A 15932-nucleotide genomic window follows, 5' to 3' on the forward strand; every position below is an offset into this window, starting at 1 on the left:
AGTTTCAATTCTACTTTTACTTTATGCGATCGGGAAAAACAAGTTCAACATCGCTCTTATATCTCCATTCCAATACAACCGATCGTTCCGATCATTGTCGCAGAAGGAGGGTGTATATTCAGCGGCACTAGATTGGACGACAATGCCATCACCTCACTTCCCCCTTCATCAAATCTCCCTAGGATGTTATCCTCAAGTCTATCACGACTATTGCTAACAGCATTTCCTAATCAGAGCGAACATTTCTCACCTACCCACCTCTGTCCTCGTCTATCCGACTGACTTGCGACGACGGCGACGACAACGACTATACACTTCACACAACATTCGGGATTTCAGATATTAAATATAAATACATTCACTCAATTATAAACATCTGCGACTGATCTGAGCCCAAGCATACTCTCAACATTCATATGGAATTAGCCAACATTATAACTGGGTCTACGTCTTCTTCAAACGCACAAAATCGAAAGGCCGAATCTACCGATCCTCCACAGCGAACACATTCGTACCCGACCCGAAAAATAATCATGTCCGGTACGGATATGCACAATAGAGATGGGCGAAGCGGTACACCACCCGCGCCTCCTTATGCTGGTGCTCAATTCAATATGAACACTCCACACTCCATGGCCATGTCGCCCGCTGGGAGCCCTACCCCAAAGAGCGTCGCATTCGAACTCCTCTTTACACAATCTCCTCAGCATCGTGCGCGACTACCGATGCGTGTCCAAATATTCCCTCACGATACTACAGACTCAATTATTGCCACTGTCAAGAACTTCTACGGTCTATACGCAGATGGCGCTGGTGCGAAAGGTGTTAGCTTCGAAGACGAACAAGGGAACACTCTCATCGCACGTTACGAGAACTTTAGAAACAACATGGTAGTATATGTCAGGGTCATTCAAGAAGAACCCTCTGATGCATATGGCCCATCATCATACGGTTCCGGCTCTCCACGCTTACAGCAAGCCTACTATCCTGGCGAGACGCACTTACCACCCCACCAAGCCCTCAATTATGGCCACCCTGTCTCAAGACCAACGTCTAGGACATCCCGAAAGCGTAGCACTTCTCCTGGCCAAGGTCGTGGCCGTCGTAGTGTCTCTGCCAGTATCAATCAACCGCTTCCGGCCAAAAAGAGCAGATCTCGATCGGGTTTCAAAAGCCGTGGCTCAAGCACTCATGGTAGCTTCCAAGAACTTCATAGCGATGGATTGAATGGATATAGCAGTGGAGATGGAGGAGCTGGATCTGTTACTAGTAGAGCTAAAAGCGAGCACCTTGGTAACACCGAGATTAGTCTTGACAATATTGTGGAGGGAGGTCGACGAAAGAGGGCTAAATTTGAAAGTTCTGTAAGTTTACTTGGCTGCGCATAAGCAGACGATGTCTTCCACACGCATGCTAATGATAATCTGTATCAGGAACTTCCTTTGTTCGCACCACCACAAATGCCCGCTGCGACTTCGAATTCTTCCGTTTCTCCGGCACGTCGCATGGAAAACCAACGATCAAGTTTTCCTTTCGCGGGATTTTCCCAAAATCCTTTCTCCAATGTACCCAACCTTCATTCTCCCAGGAGCTTTGGCAATGCCAACGGGTTCGGAGAGCCTGACCTCTATTCTACGCCAGCAGCGCAAAGCCGCCGAACGCGCGGATCATATCCCTCAGGACGTCAATCTATTAGTACACCAGGAAATATGTCGGATGTACTGCCGACTCCAGATCCAACCATCGGCAGTTGCATGTCAGAGGAAGACAAGGATGTTGCTCTGCAACTAATGAGACTTGGCGACATGTCAAACATCTCTCATGGTCGCATTTCCGCATCAACCCTTGACGACACTTTCAGTGGGCGTGCTGATGCAGCTTCCTCTACTGGCGCTACCAGTAATTGTGAGAGCGAGAGTGAAAATGAACTCCCTTCTCATAGACTAAAGCGTGAGCCAAGCCCGATTCTACCACCTGGGTTTTTGAAAAAGACCCATCCACATTTGGAAGAGAATGTCCCGACAGACAGCACTGAGCCAAGTAGTGATGAACGTGACTTTGAAGACTGTCATGATGGAACCTTCAAGCCAGGTCAAACAGATGATGCTGTTGATAGCGAACTAGCAAAACCCAAGGTCGTCAAGGCTAAAGCCGCTAGGAAACCTTTACCTTCTTCTTCTTTGAAGTCCAAAGCCAACAGAATTAGCAAACCAAATAGACCGACGCCCTTGGTTAAACCAAAGAAAGCCAACAGTGTCTCTGCCTCTAGCAAGGGTCCCATTTCACCCACCTCCCTACCATCGCAATCACGAAAGACCTCTGTGGCATCTACCGCAACTCATCAACACCATCTCGGTGACGATGAAGAGGACCTTTCATCTAAACCACGTTGTCAACGCTGCAGGAAGAGTAAGAAAGGTTGCGATCGTCAAAGACCCTGTGGCCGATGCCAAGATGCTGGACTTGGCATTGATCAGTGTGTCAGCGAAGATGAAGGGAACGGTCGCAAAGGTCGTTATGGGCGCCATATGGGAGTACCTGTGAAGAAAGACGAACTACCACAAGTCCCAATATTCCCATCAGCGCTTTCTGCTAGCGGTGCAAGCAGTTTTGAGAAGAGTAAGAAGAGAAAGAGGTGATTTAAATTCACTGTACCATCGACTCGATCGTCTTACTTCGAGTATTGAATAACCTCACGGTTACATTTCTGTACCAAAAGTTATTTCTTCATAGCAATAATGATCAATTGTCGCGCAATTGGTCATCATCTTCATGGCGACACCAATGTCATCATAACCACATCGAACAAAAGTCTCTTACAGCGCCAGCATTTTGTGTCACTATCTTGATCAACAATTCTTCCCTCGCAGCGTTCAAAAAAGCCTTCATACTTCTTCCTCTTTTCGTAACCGTTCTTTCTTTTCTGTCTAGGTTAAATAACATGGTGCTCTTTTCTTTTATCATTGTACTTTGGTTTAACTGGTGGAGCATTTCAACACATTTCAACACTTTTTATACAATCTCGACACTCCTTTTATGATTAATGGATTCCCATGAACATACTTATGATTTTCTTTTGTTCTTTCTGATTTGCACTTACTGCTTTCAACTGTTTCCCCGTCACCTCAAATTTCGAAGATACTCCTTTGCAGCGAGCAATTGCATGCGTCACATTCTTTTATCAAATTGTTTGTATGTTGGTGGTAGAGGATATATGTATCAATGGGAGGAAAATTCGACTTTTGATGCAAGCGGAGGAGGTCGTCTATCATTTTTGAATGATATTTCATTGTGAGCATTAACTGCTTTTGATTCCATGATTTTGGGTTCAAATCTGGTTCTAATCCCACTCTACTCTCACACTCTCACTTCATTGGGGTTGTTTATAGGGAGTTGAATGGAATGGAACGGGATGGATGGGAAATCGGGAATTGCTAAATGGAGGCGACTATGTGATTTGTGTTCTTTTTTTTTTCTGTCTTGTTCATTGCGATTTGGGTTGGGATTGCAATAGGATTGGTCTGTTTTTTGGGAAAAATGGAGAAATGGAAGAGTGAAGGAAGGGGATGGTGAAAGGAATGATGGGTTTCTTGTTATGATGAATTGAATTGAGTCATATCACGTTTTCCTGTCTGTGTGTTCTCTTTGAATCTCGAACAGTCAACTTACTACTACCTATTGAACTGATCAAATTGGATCGAATCAAATGGAGAATAATTGATTCATTGAAAGGGACAGATGGAATGGAACTTTCATAGTGAAAAAAAAATATTAAAAATATATTTAAAATTGTTTGATTTGTTGTGTTGTGTGCGATGCGATGCGATGCGCCTAATTTTGTTTTGGGGGGTTATAATGCAGTTGGAGGGGATTGGTTAAGCACAGCGATGGATGCGATGCCCCTTCATCTTTAGCGATATCTTCAAAGTGTCGCGTTGTATGTCGCATTGCGATTTGTGGCATGCATGATAATATATTACACCATACCATACCATACCATACCATATCAATGAATGCGCAAATAGATTCTCGCGAATTACTTGAATGTATGGGTAGGTGGGTAGGTGGGTAGGTAGGTAGGTGGGTGGGTGGGTAGGTCAGGTATGTGTATAGAGATAAAAGGGAAAGGAAAGGAAAGGAAAGGAAAGGAATGTACGGTATAGTATAGTATAGTATAGTACAACTTGGATGGAGTGAAAGGGTAGGGAAGGGAAGGGAATATTTTGTGTGTGTGTGTATGTGTGTCTGTTGTTAGGTAGATATATAAATCTTTGATTTTTGATACCCACTTGAAGAAAGGAAAGAGTATGGGTGGGGTGAGCATGATTGATTTGGGATTTGATTCTTGAGATAGGAAATAGGAAATCATATGCTATGATTTGATGTGGTATGAAATGATATGCGATTAAATGATGTGGAATCAGTTAATTACTATCAGTAGTGTGTACCGACTCGAACAATAGCGTTGATAGTTGATCGTTCGTTGGTAGAGGAGAGTCGCGACGGCGGCACGCGGATGAACCCGGGAAAAGCGGGGTGACTTACTTGGGTTGGTGAGTGATTGGATCATCATTGGTTGGCGGATGGCTAGTGATAGGCGAGGGAGAGATGCCGATGGGAATGACGTTATGGGTTTTATTTTTATTTTTGTGTGAGAGGGTTGAGGGTTGGGCCGGGGTTTTACCGGGTGCTGGAGCTAGGTGGTTTGGGGTTAGTGGGGGAGAGGGAGAGGGATGGACGGATAGATAGCATGGTCGATACGGATACAGCATCTGTTTGTTATCCAGGTTGTTTTGTTGATCAGAGAAGATGGGTCCAAGAGGGTGTGAGGGATAGGGTGTGAGATGTGAGATGTGAATACTCGGGTCCCGGGGATGGATAGGTAGGTGTGTGAGGGATTATAGATTCCATTACGAACCGAGTGGACTGAGTGATGCTGGGATAGAATTCGGGTTTGGGCCGAGAATGGGAGTTTGTGATGATTGTCAAGGTAAGGTTCGAGGGTTGATGGAGGTAGGTATGGAGTACTCGACGTTGGATGGAAGATGCAGGGTGAGGGAGGAGAGGGGAGGGAGGAGAGGGGAAGAAGGGTGACTTGGATATGAAGTATCAATGATAAGATAAGGTAGGACTCTTGTTTCGATTTTGATCTCTTCGCTATCTAGTAGGTAAGTTATGAAGTCTTTAGATTACTCTGATATTCTTTCTGCGTCTCGTCGTCGGTAAGCATGACATGAAGCGGCGTGATGGATTACTCGGTCACGTGATGAGTAAGCTCGTGATAAGCTCTTTCAATTCGTTCTCCGACCTTCCTATCTAAGTATATCTAGGTTCCCTGTCTATTGGTTGCTATAATTACATTGCTTAGTTTCAAAACAATGGCGACTGCACTATTGTGATGCTTTAGTTGTATCGTCTTCCCTTGGCGTCGACCTCACTCATCATCATTCGTTCATCACTTGAAATATGTCAATTGTCATAGAAGAGCTGGGGAGAACCGAAAATGATATACAACTACCCGTATTTCCAACCGAACGTACGTCGCATCCAAATTCCCTCTGTATTTCACAACCCCCTGACAATAACAGCAGAACCAATACCATCCCCAATTCCCACTCCTACAATAGTAACCTGGGACGGACCATCCGATCCTCACGATCCATTCAATTGGTCCCCCCGCAAAAAATGGCTCGTAATCACTCTCGCACTTCTTGCCAGCTTCATCTCCTCCATGAACGGTACCATCCTATCCGTCGCGCATAATCCCATCAATACCGAATTTCACATTTCTGATTCGCACTTCCCGAACTCCTATTGGCCTATCGCATCATGGGGAGTCGGAGGCGCAATCTTCTCGCTTGTTTTGTTTCCCGTCATGGAAGATTTTGGGATTCGACCGGTGTTTCTTGGCACGTATTTATTGTTCGTCGCCTCCTTGATTCCGATTGGGTTTGCGAGGAATTTTGAAACGTTGGTGGTGGTGAGGTTTTTTAGTGGCGGGTGTGTACAGCTTTTGAGTAATGCGGTGGCGGGAGTTATTTCGAATGTTTGGAGGGATGATAGGGAGAGGAGTGTGCCGATTAGTTTGTATGTGACTACTTATCTTGTTTCAACGAGTATGGGTCCTGTTATTGGTGCTGCAATTCTGCAATATCTGGATTGGCGTTGGATCGGACATATTGAGTTGATATGGACAGTTGCGTTCTTCCCCCTCTTCATATTCTGTCTTCCAGAGAGTCGTGGCTCCGCTATTCTACTAGCTAAAGCAAAACAACAACGTCAGGAAGGAACAGAAATATACACAGCAGAAGAACTCCATAAGCAGCCCATCCACAAAATCCTCATCAAAAGCGTTCAAAGACCCCTCTACATGCTCCTCACCGAATCTGTCGTCTTCATCGCCACTCTCTGGGCAGCATTCAGTCTCGGAACCATATACCTCTTCACCCAATCCGTTGAGCAGGTCTATTCCCAACTCTATAATTGGAATAGTTTACAAGCTGGATATGTACAGCTTGCGATCGCCATTGGCGAGTGCGTAGGTTGTTTACTCTGCATGTATACCAATTCCTGGTACTACGATTCTGCGTCCCGAAATACAGAAGTCCCTGGAACCCCCATCCCCGAAGCACGTCTATATCCCTCTGTAATTGGCGGGTTCTTGGGAGTCACGGGCGGAATGTTTCTCTATGGATGGACATCCCTTTCCTCTCTGCACTGGCTCATCCCCACGATTGGACTCTTCCTCGTGGGCTTTGGAACATCGGCAATCATCATCAGTAATGCGAATTACCTCGTAGATGCATATAGCAAGTATGCGGCGAGTGCGTTGGGCGCAGTGGGATTGGTGGAGAATATCGCGTTGGCTTTTATACCATTGGCGAGTGAGAGGATGTATACGGATTTGAGATTTCAGTGGGCGAGCTCGCTGTTGGGGTTTGTGAGTCTGGGACTGGTGGCGACGCCGTTTGCGGTATTTAGGTGGGGGAAGGTAATTAGAGGAAGGAGTCCGTTTATGAAGGAGGCGGTATTGGAGAAGAGAGGTTTGATGGTTGGAGATGAGGGGGCGGGTGTGGGTGTGAGGGAGGTTTGAGGGCTGAAGGGAGTGGTGCTTGGTTATATTGCTTCAATGAATCCTTGAGGGGATGAGGCCCATGAGTTCATTATATTGATTATCGGCTGCAACTTTTAGAGAATTTGTAAACTGCATATTCTGATGGATACATATAAAGTTTTACGTCTTCTCTTTGCTCATCTTCAAGGAGATTTTTTTCCACTCGTTGGGGCCGCCTTCAACTTCAACTTGAGCGCAAAAATCATATACGCGTTATAAATTGTCCTACATAAATACTCATATACTAGTACCAACTAGCCTGATTCCTCTTCTTCCTAAAAATACTCTCCGAAACCACAAGTCTATCATCCAACACACTCCAATCGATTTCCCTATCCTCCAACCCCATCGAAAACTCAACCGGAAATTCCCTCCTCCCTCTCACGCTATCATCCTCCACCAACCGTCTTCTCGCTCCTCTAATCCTCAAGAACTGTTTCTACATATCATTCGCAGCGAGCATATACAATTTCTTGAATTTCACAGCCGCGTCTTCAAATGGTTGGGGCATCTCCACTACCATATCCTGAAGTTTCCGAACCGCAACTTCGCGCTCCATGATTTCGTAATGGCCGTGATATTCGCAACGGATCAGTGCGATCTGACGACGCGTTTCGAGCGGAACATCACGGGTAAATGACGCGGCGTATTCTGCGAGTACCCCTAATGCTTCTGAGAAATCGATACTTTTTGTTCTGTTTTCGGGAGGGAAATCGGAAGGCCAGTTGAGCGCGCTGCTGCCTTCCCCTCGTTGAGAATCAAGTATCTGCTTCTCGAGTATCGAAACGCCCTTCCAGATCCCGAAATTTTTATTTTGTTTCTCGGTGTACTCGCGCAATTTCTGGACTTGTTCGAGGATACGTGTATATTGTGGTTCTAGGTACTCAATCACGGCTTTGCGGTTATTCCGCAAAGCAACGGTATCGCGTCTTCTTACTGCGGCTGCGGTGTTCGAAAGATGTCGGTTTATGGGGTGAGATTTGTAGTTGTTGTTTTGAGGACCAAATGGATTCGAGAATTGGATGGGATTGGGAGTTTTGGCTTTGTAGGGATTGGGGGTGCTCTGGTAGGAATTTTGGTAGAGCCAATTGGTGGCCATGTGTTGCTTGAAGGGTTCGTAGCGTTCGAAGGCTTGGGCGTAGGAGAGAAGGCTGTTGTATGTATTGGAGGGGGATTCGACTGCAAGATTTTGTGCTGTGGAGGTGACTAGGCCAATAATTCCTGAGTGCTGGATGAGTTGGTAGGTTGAGTTCTCGGGAGGTGTGTTGTTTAGAGTAGTATTTGGATTGGCGTCTTCGTCGGCTGGTGTGGTGTCTTCGTTTGGATTTTCGTCAGATGGTATGTCATTTCCATTGCTCTTCTCGCCGTATGGGAACACCAAACTTCCCACTCCCCGTAACATCTCCAATGGTCTTACCAGCCTCAATTTTTCAGCTTCCGTGGGTACGATACCCAGATATTCGGATCGTATGGGAGCGTCTCCCTCCTTCTTTGCTCTAACAATCATCTCCAGAGTATGCGGTGGTACTTCACAAAGTGTAACCAAATGGCAAAAAGGCACCAAACTATATTCGAGCAATGGTCTCAAGAACGAAAGTGTATTTTCCATAGTTGAGCTCCTCGCCTCTTGCATTCCAAGCCTTAATAAATATTGATTTCGAGTTCTCCTTTGTCCAGAAACAGGCGGTAAACTAGTTCTTGGATCTATTGGCAAAGTCCTCGTGAATTTGTATTCCTCGTGTGTTTTCATAGAGACTACAGGAAGAGATATATCGCTTTGACCAGGAGACCCATACCAACTGACTTCAACTCTCCATTAACGTACTTTACACAGATATAAAGTAGACTCGGGTGCAACTTTGAAAATATCGGCATTTTCTCTCCAATATCTCGTAGGTGCACTTCCGCTAATGAAATCTGCAAGTGTGAGACGGAACATGCGGGTGCTTTTCATGGCGACGAGATAAAATGTATTGAGGCCGTAGAGAACGGTAGATGCTTCTCCGTAGACTTCTTTGCATGTTCTGAGAATTGAAGGCTCGAGTTCGTATTTTTGTTGCACGCCGAAATCGGTTTCGGCACTTATACATCCTGCTTTGGAGAGTATGGGGTTGAGGAGGAGATAGGAGTAGATTTGTGTGCGGACGTCGGTGGAAAGACGTGATATGAAGGGACAGCTGTTGTTGGGTATTGTTTTGTTGACAGAGGAGAGATTGGATAGTCGGTTGAGGATGGACGGAATATTAGAAGTCGCTGTGGTGTTTTTTCTGGGTGGCTGAGGAGCGGATAGTCGGTTTAGGAGGTCGGTCACAGGGGAAGTATTTGCATGCGCTGGCTGCGCTTGCACGAGAGAAAGGTCTGGCGTCATTATTGCTTGCTGTTATGACAATGTTTCTAATTGCCTTGGACGATAGGTGGAAATTCTAAAGCGCGCAAGTTGGTGAGGAGAACATTGCAACGGCAGTAATGTTGAAATCTGAGAGTCACCTTGTTTGTTAGTTGAAGATAACACAAACACACTCGCGCGACGAGGCTGATTATATTGACGCTGACGTCAATTTTATGATGGACTTGGTGATGTAATTATTAAATTCTCATAAACTGAAGAACTTCTTAAATACAGGAAACCCCGTTACAATTCTCGTACAGCTCTGAAGTGCTAAAAGTTCATTGGTTTAAATCCTGTGCTCCAGAGTTTTGATTTCGTACTAATAAAGGCGAGTGAATGTGAAAGGGAAAAAAGCATATCCAACTACTGTAAGAAAAACACCAATAGAATAGTAGAGAATGATTCATGTATCTAATACTGTGCAATCAAAAGTGAGACGTTGAGTTCTCGTCTAATTTTTCCTGATGGTTGCATATTTGTCGACAACGTGGGGTGTAGGTTTTCATGTGAGATGAAGCGAGAGGTCTTGTGGTGATTGAATGGGAGGGAGTGGGAGATTGAGACAGTATTGTCTGAATATTCGGAAGGAGATAGAGAGATCCCTTCATGTTTTGGGTTTGGAAAGGGCAGGTTTTTTGTCTAGAAGGATGAGTGAAGATGTGGGATTATATGAAATGAGGATGTGGACTGATAGGTTTGCTTGTACCTAGTGTAAATTCTAGAAGATGTACAAGAATTGAAAGCATTAAAATGGTAAAGGTGTGGTCTCACACAAGCAATCTACTTTTTTGCCGTGCCTCAGTGTCTAGCTAGCTTTACTGAACTTACGCTCCCCATGATATTGCTTTGATGGTTTCGGGAACTCTCTAATAGATAATAATGAGATGGTGAATGGTAGAATTGAAGTCATGATTGCACTGTTTTATTTGAGGTTTATTATATTGAAGTCTCGCATGTATAATAGCTTCGCTAGTCTAGCCTGCTCGTCTCACCGTTTTCATGCTACATCGTCAGTGACTGGTATCTGATCATGCCAGGGTCATTGACACTCCAATAAAATCGTTCTCTATTGGTCTGTTCCAGCTGTACGTTAATATCACAACCCCAACTCAATGAAATATCACAACTGTAAATCTCTCTTCGAGCTTCCTGTATCTCTTCAAGCTGATTTTCCATATCATCGAAAGCAATGATGAAGTTTTCGGCCTAGGCATTGTAGTTACAACCATCTTGGAAGTTTTGAATGAGCTGTATTGCCTCCTGGATGGCTATTTCTCTTGGCATGGAGTTATAATACCCATCAAATTCTGCTCGCATTCTCGCGATCGTTGCTATTGCGGCGAAAGTCTGCTCGCGCTTGAATGTATCAGCGTATGCTTCAAGCAGCACACAGCCATTTGCTCTTCCATTGTACTGTCGCGATATTCTTGCGAGATCAAGTCGCTCCAAGGTTCTCTCTCTATTAACGTCGAATAAGTCATAGTTACGTTTGTGTTTTCTGATGAAAAGGTGTATATCCCTCGACACCTGTAAGATTCGCCAGTACTGCCGCTCTAGATATTGTAAGATAATGCGATATTCTGACTTGAAAGTGACGGCATCGCTATCATCCACTGCCGTGTTCCATTTATCCAGTCCGACCTCAACGGGATGCCGGAGATGATCTTGAAATTCATCATAATTATGAGGCCAATATGGGTTCAAACAAATTTCCATCGGGCTTATCCACGACCCGATGGTTTTTTGGCTCAAATTTAACGCGCCGAGTAAGTTCATATAGTGGAACTTCATGATGGGCCCTGTTTCTGCCCATCTCTTTTCTGTAAAAATTAAAGCGTTCATATGTCTTAGCATAGTTCAGTAGAGATTGATTCATATTGCATAATAACTCAACTGTGGAGTTTCCAGTTACTAGAGCCTGCAATTCGGCTTGTAAAAGTAAAGGAATCGGATGGTACAGAGAGTCTTTCGTAACATAATCTACCTCGCGGTATGTTATATTTTCTTCAAAATGGTTGTAGAACCTTGGACAATCAGTAGGCTTTGCATTCGCAAATCGTAATTCCCCAATGTTTCTCATATTTCGTAGTGCTTGGACAAGCTCTACAGCTAATCTCAATCTTTTCAAAGCTTTTATTGAGTATATTGGAACAAGTATTGCCCCTGTCCCCTCTTCTGACACGACAATTATTTCCAAAGAAGTTGGCGGGAGCGGAGCATTACAGATCTCTCTGCAAAAAGGAGAAAGATTCCACCTTCCCCAGGTATACTAGAGCTCAACGGTACGAATTATTGTTTTCCATCTCCTGACCTTTTGCATTGTCAAAATGTATTTAGACCACACCTTTTGAGTTTTCAATTTTTTGGTGGTTGTGTGATATCTTGCAATTGGACATCGCCGAAAGATGTCCTGGAAATGATCAACATCATACTGGCTAACGCCAACAAAGAAGAAGGTATTGCAACCGTACAGAACCTCTGAAGCTTCGAAATAAATATGTTTGCATGTTCTTAGGAATTCAGGGCTTAGATAACGCATCGAAATCAGATTGAATAATAGTAAAACATGACATGGGAAGCAAGAAAAGTATGATGTATTGACGCAAACTCATTAGAGAAGATATATCGAAAGTAGATAGCCACGTGAACCTAGGACTCACCAAGATTAGCGTATTCACCCCGCCAAGACGTAAAGCATACTAATAAGGAGGCTCAAACTCATTTTTTGGCAGTAGATGCAACCGACACAGTCCTAGATGAAGCACAAAATGTGGATTTTGAAGGTGTCTCTTGGCTACCCATGTTTTGATTAGCTGACTTTGGAACAGAAATCATGGATCAGCGTTCTTGGTCACCTTGAAGATAACGTATTGCCATGTTTGAGATGTGGTGTGGGATTGTCGTTTGCACCAGTCAAGTCAGCCACCTATCCGAGTTGTGAAGCATTTATCATATTTGCTGATGATTATCGGAATCTTTTCCACCAAAGTTGTGTCTAGTTTGATGAGTTATTTGAGCTATCAGTGGCCGCAGAAGAGAGCGCAAGAGCGAAATCATCAAAATTCCCGAGTTACGGAGGTTTGATTGTGGAATGGAATAATTGCGTAAAGAATGTGGAGTTAAAGGAACGGGAATGAGAACAAGAATACGAGACTCAACCATTAATATAGTACCGAGGATAGCAGTCTATGCGTTATGAATGATTGATTGCCAAAAGCCTCAGAGAAGAACTCGAGTGACAACTATATTAATATTTACGAATAGTATATTTGATATTCAAAAGGTTATTATGTGGTGAAGTTTGAATAGGGGTCATCAAAGTAGCATCGCTTGTCTCGTTCAATTATGTATCGACAAACCTCCTGCCAATACCAAACACTCCTCTTATCTACTGTCGTTATTTTCCTTCTCATTATAGTAGCAATTCAGCATGAAGAAATCTCCAATAAACAAAAACTACCAATCTCTACGAAGTCCTCCAACTCCAGCGTGGTCATCTCCGCGCCCCTCGCGACACATTCATCAGAAGCTCCGGGATTTCCCAAAAAGCTATGGTATAAAGTAGGGCCTCAAGGTGTTTCGGACGAGGCAAAACGATTTAGACATCACTGTCTCGATATCAACCCAGGCTTTGAATATGAAGTGCTCACTGATGCATTCGCGGATGAGTACTTGTGGAAATGGTTTTCCCACCGTCCAGATATTTTGAATACCTATTTTTCGCTCAGTATACCGATCTTGAAAGCCGATTTACTGCGATATTTGATACTGTATGCTTATGGAGGAGTGTGGTTTGATTTAGATGTTTCGTGTGAGGATATTCCCATCGACGATTGGGTATTGGAGGAACATCGAACGGCAAACCTTGTCGTCGGTCTGGAGTTCGATTATGACTATCAAGAAGATACTGCGATGTATTCGCAATTCGCGAGCTGGACTATTATGGCAAAACCCAGGTCTCCACATCTAATGCAGGTCAGTAGTAGATAATCCCTAACTAATTAGGTTTCTAATCATTTGATGCAGGTTATCAATGATATCTTGGACGAGCTTAATGAGATCGCACGACGAAACGAAGTATCAATCGAAGGAATAGAGTTGAGCATGATAAGTGATGTGGTGGATATAACGGGACCAAAAAGGATGACGTGGGGAATTATCAAAAGTCTTAAAGAGATCCTCGGAAGGGAACTTGATGATAGGGATGTTGGAGAATTGAGAAGTGCAAGATTGATTCATGATGTGTTGATTTTGCCGGGAAATGCGTTTGCGGGGACGCAAAATGGATTTAAGAAAGGAAAAGGAAAGGTTTTTGTGAACCATCATTATGCAGGGACTTGGAAGAATAAGTTCGGTGGCGAGGCTGAGAAAGGCTCTGAGAAAGAGAAGGAGATTGAGGAAGAGAGAAGGATTGAGCAAGAAATGGAAGAGAGGAGGATTAAAGAAGAGAGGATTGGCCAGGAGAGAATTGATCAAGAACAGAAAGACACGGAAGAGCAGGAGACCGAACAGAAGAATGAAAATGAGCAAGATAAGGCTGCTGCAGAGGAGAAAGAAGAAAAGGAGACCAAACAGCAAGCAGAGTCTGAGCAAGAAGATAAAATTGAGGAAAAGAATGATGCTGAAGATGCTGAAGATAATGAAGCCAAAGAGAAAGAAGAATCCGAGCCAGAAAAGGAGAATCTGTGAGCCAGAATGGCGTATAGAATTTTTCCAGATTGGGAAGACCAAAGGGATATGGGAATTTTTTCAAATAATCTAGACAATAAAACGATGAAAAAAATTGTCTAGAATCACAAAAATTCGGAAACGGTTGAACTCAATATACAAGTGTTGAGTAGACATGTTTGGGTTGAAGAATTGAACACCAACACCGAGAAAGGGATCAGTCCAGACACTTGGCCTGATTAGTCTTTCATCTCAAATTCCCTGAGTTCTTCCTTTGATTCCTCATCCAAAGATTACAAAGTGTTGTTTTAAATGCTGAAAGGCCATTCAATTTCACTTCGCGTTCTTACCCTATGCATCTCGTACTTTTTCTCAAAGAGGCTCCATACACTCCTATTACCTATTCGCGGTGCCCTGCGGCAACTCCTGTGGGCAATCAATTGGTTGGACCCTTGAATATTCTTCCGCTATTCAGCTTCTGTTACTAGAATATCTATTTTAAAAAACGTTGTTGAAGAGTCGGAAACACGTTGTAGAAGCGTACAAAGAAGTATGTTAACCAATCAAGATACCCTCCACTAGAACACAGTAAAAGAAACCATCAAAGAAAGCTCCATCGATTCATTTCAACATATTCTATTAATCTTCCCTAGGAATTGACCCATGAAAATTCATGAACCTAGCTAAATCAAGCATAGTTCAATGTAGAAACGACAAGCATCACAATGCCCGCCCACTAACAATCTAGCTTTCCAGTTATCTTCCTTACATTCCCCAATCTTCCTGCTCCACATCCTTAGAATCAACCTCTACTCTTTCACTCCTATCTCTCAGCTTCCCCAAACTCTCCAAAATCGTCTGTACATGCCCCTTAGATTCTCTATCATCTCTCTCTTCCTGGCCCTCATCACTCTCGTCAATATCTGCGTCCTGCGAAACCACATCAACCTTTCCAAGTTCTTGTCTAAGCGCCGATAGTAATTGCGCAGCAGCAGCCAAATCGTCATCTGTATCGGGGTCGTCTTCTGGGGTTTCGAGCTCAGATTGGATTGCTTCTTGAGCAGCTAACAACTGCGCGTCTTCATCTTCGTTTTCTTCCTGGTACCCATCCTTACTTTTCTGTCTATTCATCAAGACTTCCCATTCCTCTTCCATATCTCTGACACGATCCTTACCACCATCAAAGACTTCACCCTCTCCTTCATCCCCAGCTCTCTCATCCTCACATTCCAATCTAATTTCCTCCACCCCCTCGCCATTTTCATCACCATCGCCCAGCACATCTTCCACAATCTCCATCCATCTCTCATTTGCCTTCTTTGCTAGTCTCATTCGTTTCTCCTCTCTTATAGGGGCGCCGAGCAAACAATCATCGCAGTCCGAATAGGCATATATATCTTTCTTGATCAGATTAGGCGGGCCACAGACCATACGACCGAGTGGAAAGTTGAGGGCGCAGGAGTGTACTACGAGAGCTGTGCATAGACAGTTGAAGTGCGTGAGTGTTGTTTTGCACATGATTCCTGACTCGAGGGATGAATTTTGAAAAGTGTTTTCGTGGGTGTGGATTCTCTTCTTTTTCGAACTTGACTACGTGGGGCTGAGATTGTTCGAGATGATCGAATCTGGAATGATCGAGAAATAGCGGTTTGTTTGCAGATGAGTGTTGAAGTATCTATCTTTCTCAAAGTCGAAGGTCAGAGAGGAGCGTTGACCAAAAGCTGCAGGAAATCAATATTAAATTTCCTTTTGTTGTTTCTC

At 44.0% G+C, this 15932-nt stretch overlaps 6 protein-coding genes across 6 annotated transcripts; 3 read left to right on the forward strand and 3 right to left on the reverse strand.

Annotated features, from left to right (window-relative positions):
• Positions 1-416: 416 nt before the first annotated feature.
• On the forward strand, positions 417-2639 carry Bfra_001575 (putative c6 finger domain-containing protein; the record flags this gene model as incomplete). Its single annotated transcript, XM_037332002.1, has 2 exons — positions 417-1364; positions 1434-2639. The coding sequence occupies 2 exons, from the start codon at positions 417-419 to the stop codon at positions 2637-2639; spliced, it is 2154 nt and encodes a 717-aa protein (XP_037196156.1).
• A 2827-nt stretch (positions 2640-5466) lies between these two features.
• On the forward strand, positions 5467-7093 carry Bfra_001576 (putative mfs multidrug transporter protein; the record flags this gene model as incomplete). The annotated part of the gene is made up of 2 exons (XM_037332003.1): positions 5467-5536; positions 5589-7093. 2 exons carry the CDS (start codon positions 5467-5469, stop codon positions 7091-7093), a joined length of 1575 nt encoding a protein of 524 aa, XP_037196157.1.
• A 460-nt stretch (positions 7094-7553) lies between these two features.
• On the reverse strand, positions 7554-9482 carry Bfra_001577 (uncharacterized protein; the record flags this gene model as incomplete). Its single annotated transcript, XM_037332004.1, has 2 exons — positions 7554-8869; positions 8945-9482. 2 exons carry the CDS (start codon positions 9480-9482, stop codon positions 7554-7556), a joined length of 1854 nt encoding a protein of 617 aa, XP_037196158.1.
• A 1227-nt stretch (positions 9483-10709) lies between these two features.
• Positions 10710-12042, reverse strand: Bfra_001578 (uncharacterized protein; the record flags this gene model as incomplete). The annotated part of the gene is given in 3 exon segments (XM_037332005.1): positions 10710-11349; positions 11393-11772; positions 11785-12042. 3 exon segments carry the CDS (start codon positions 12040-12042, stop codon positions 10710-10712), a joined length of 1278 nt encoding a protein of 425 aa, XP_037196159.1.
• An 806-nt stretch (positions 12043-12848) lies between these two features.
• Positions 12849-14192, forward strand: Bfra_001579 (putative initiation-specific alpha mannosyltransferase protein; the record flags this gene model as incomplete). Its single annotated transcript, XM_037332006.1, has 2 exons — positions 12849-13478; positions 13530-14192. The coding sequence occupies 2 exons, from the start codon at positions 12849-12851 to the stop codon at positions 14190-14192; spliced, it is 1293 nt and encodes a 430-aa protein (XP_037196160.1).
• Positions 14193-14936: 744 nt separating this feature from the next.
• Bfra_001580 (uncharacterized protein) lies at positions 14937-15689 on the reverse strand (the record flags this gene model as incomplete). Its single annotated transcript, XM_037332007.1, has 1 exon — positions 14937-15689. One exon carries the CDS (start codon positions 15687-15689, stop codon positions 14937-14939), a length of 753 nt encoding a protein of 250 aa, XP_037196161.1.
• Positions 15690-15932: the final 243 nt, after the last annotated feature.

Source organism: Botrytis fragariae (assembly GCF_013461495.1).
Source record: "Botrytis fragariae strain BVB16 chromosome Unknown tig00000006, whole genome shotgun sequence".
Lineage (NCBI taxonomy): Eukaryota > Fungi > Ascomycota > Leotiomycetes > Helotiales > Sclerotiniaceae > Botrytis > Botrytis fragariae.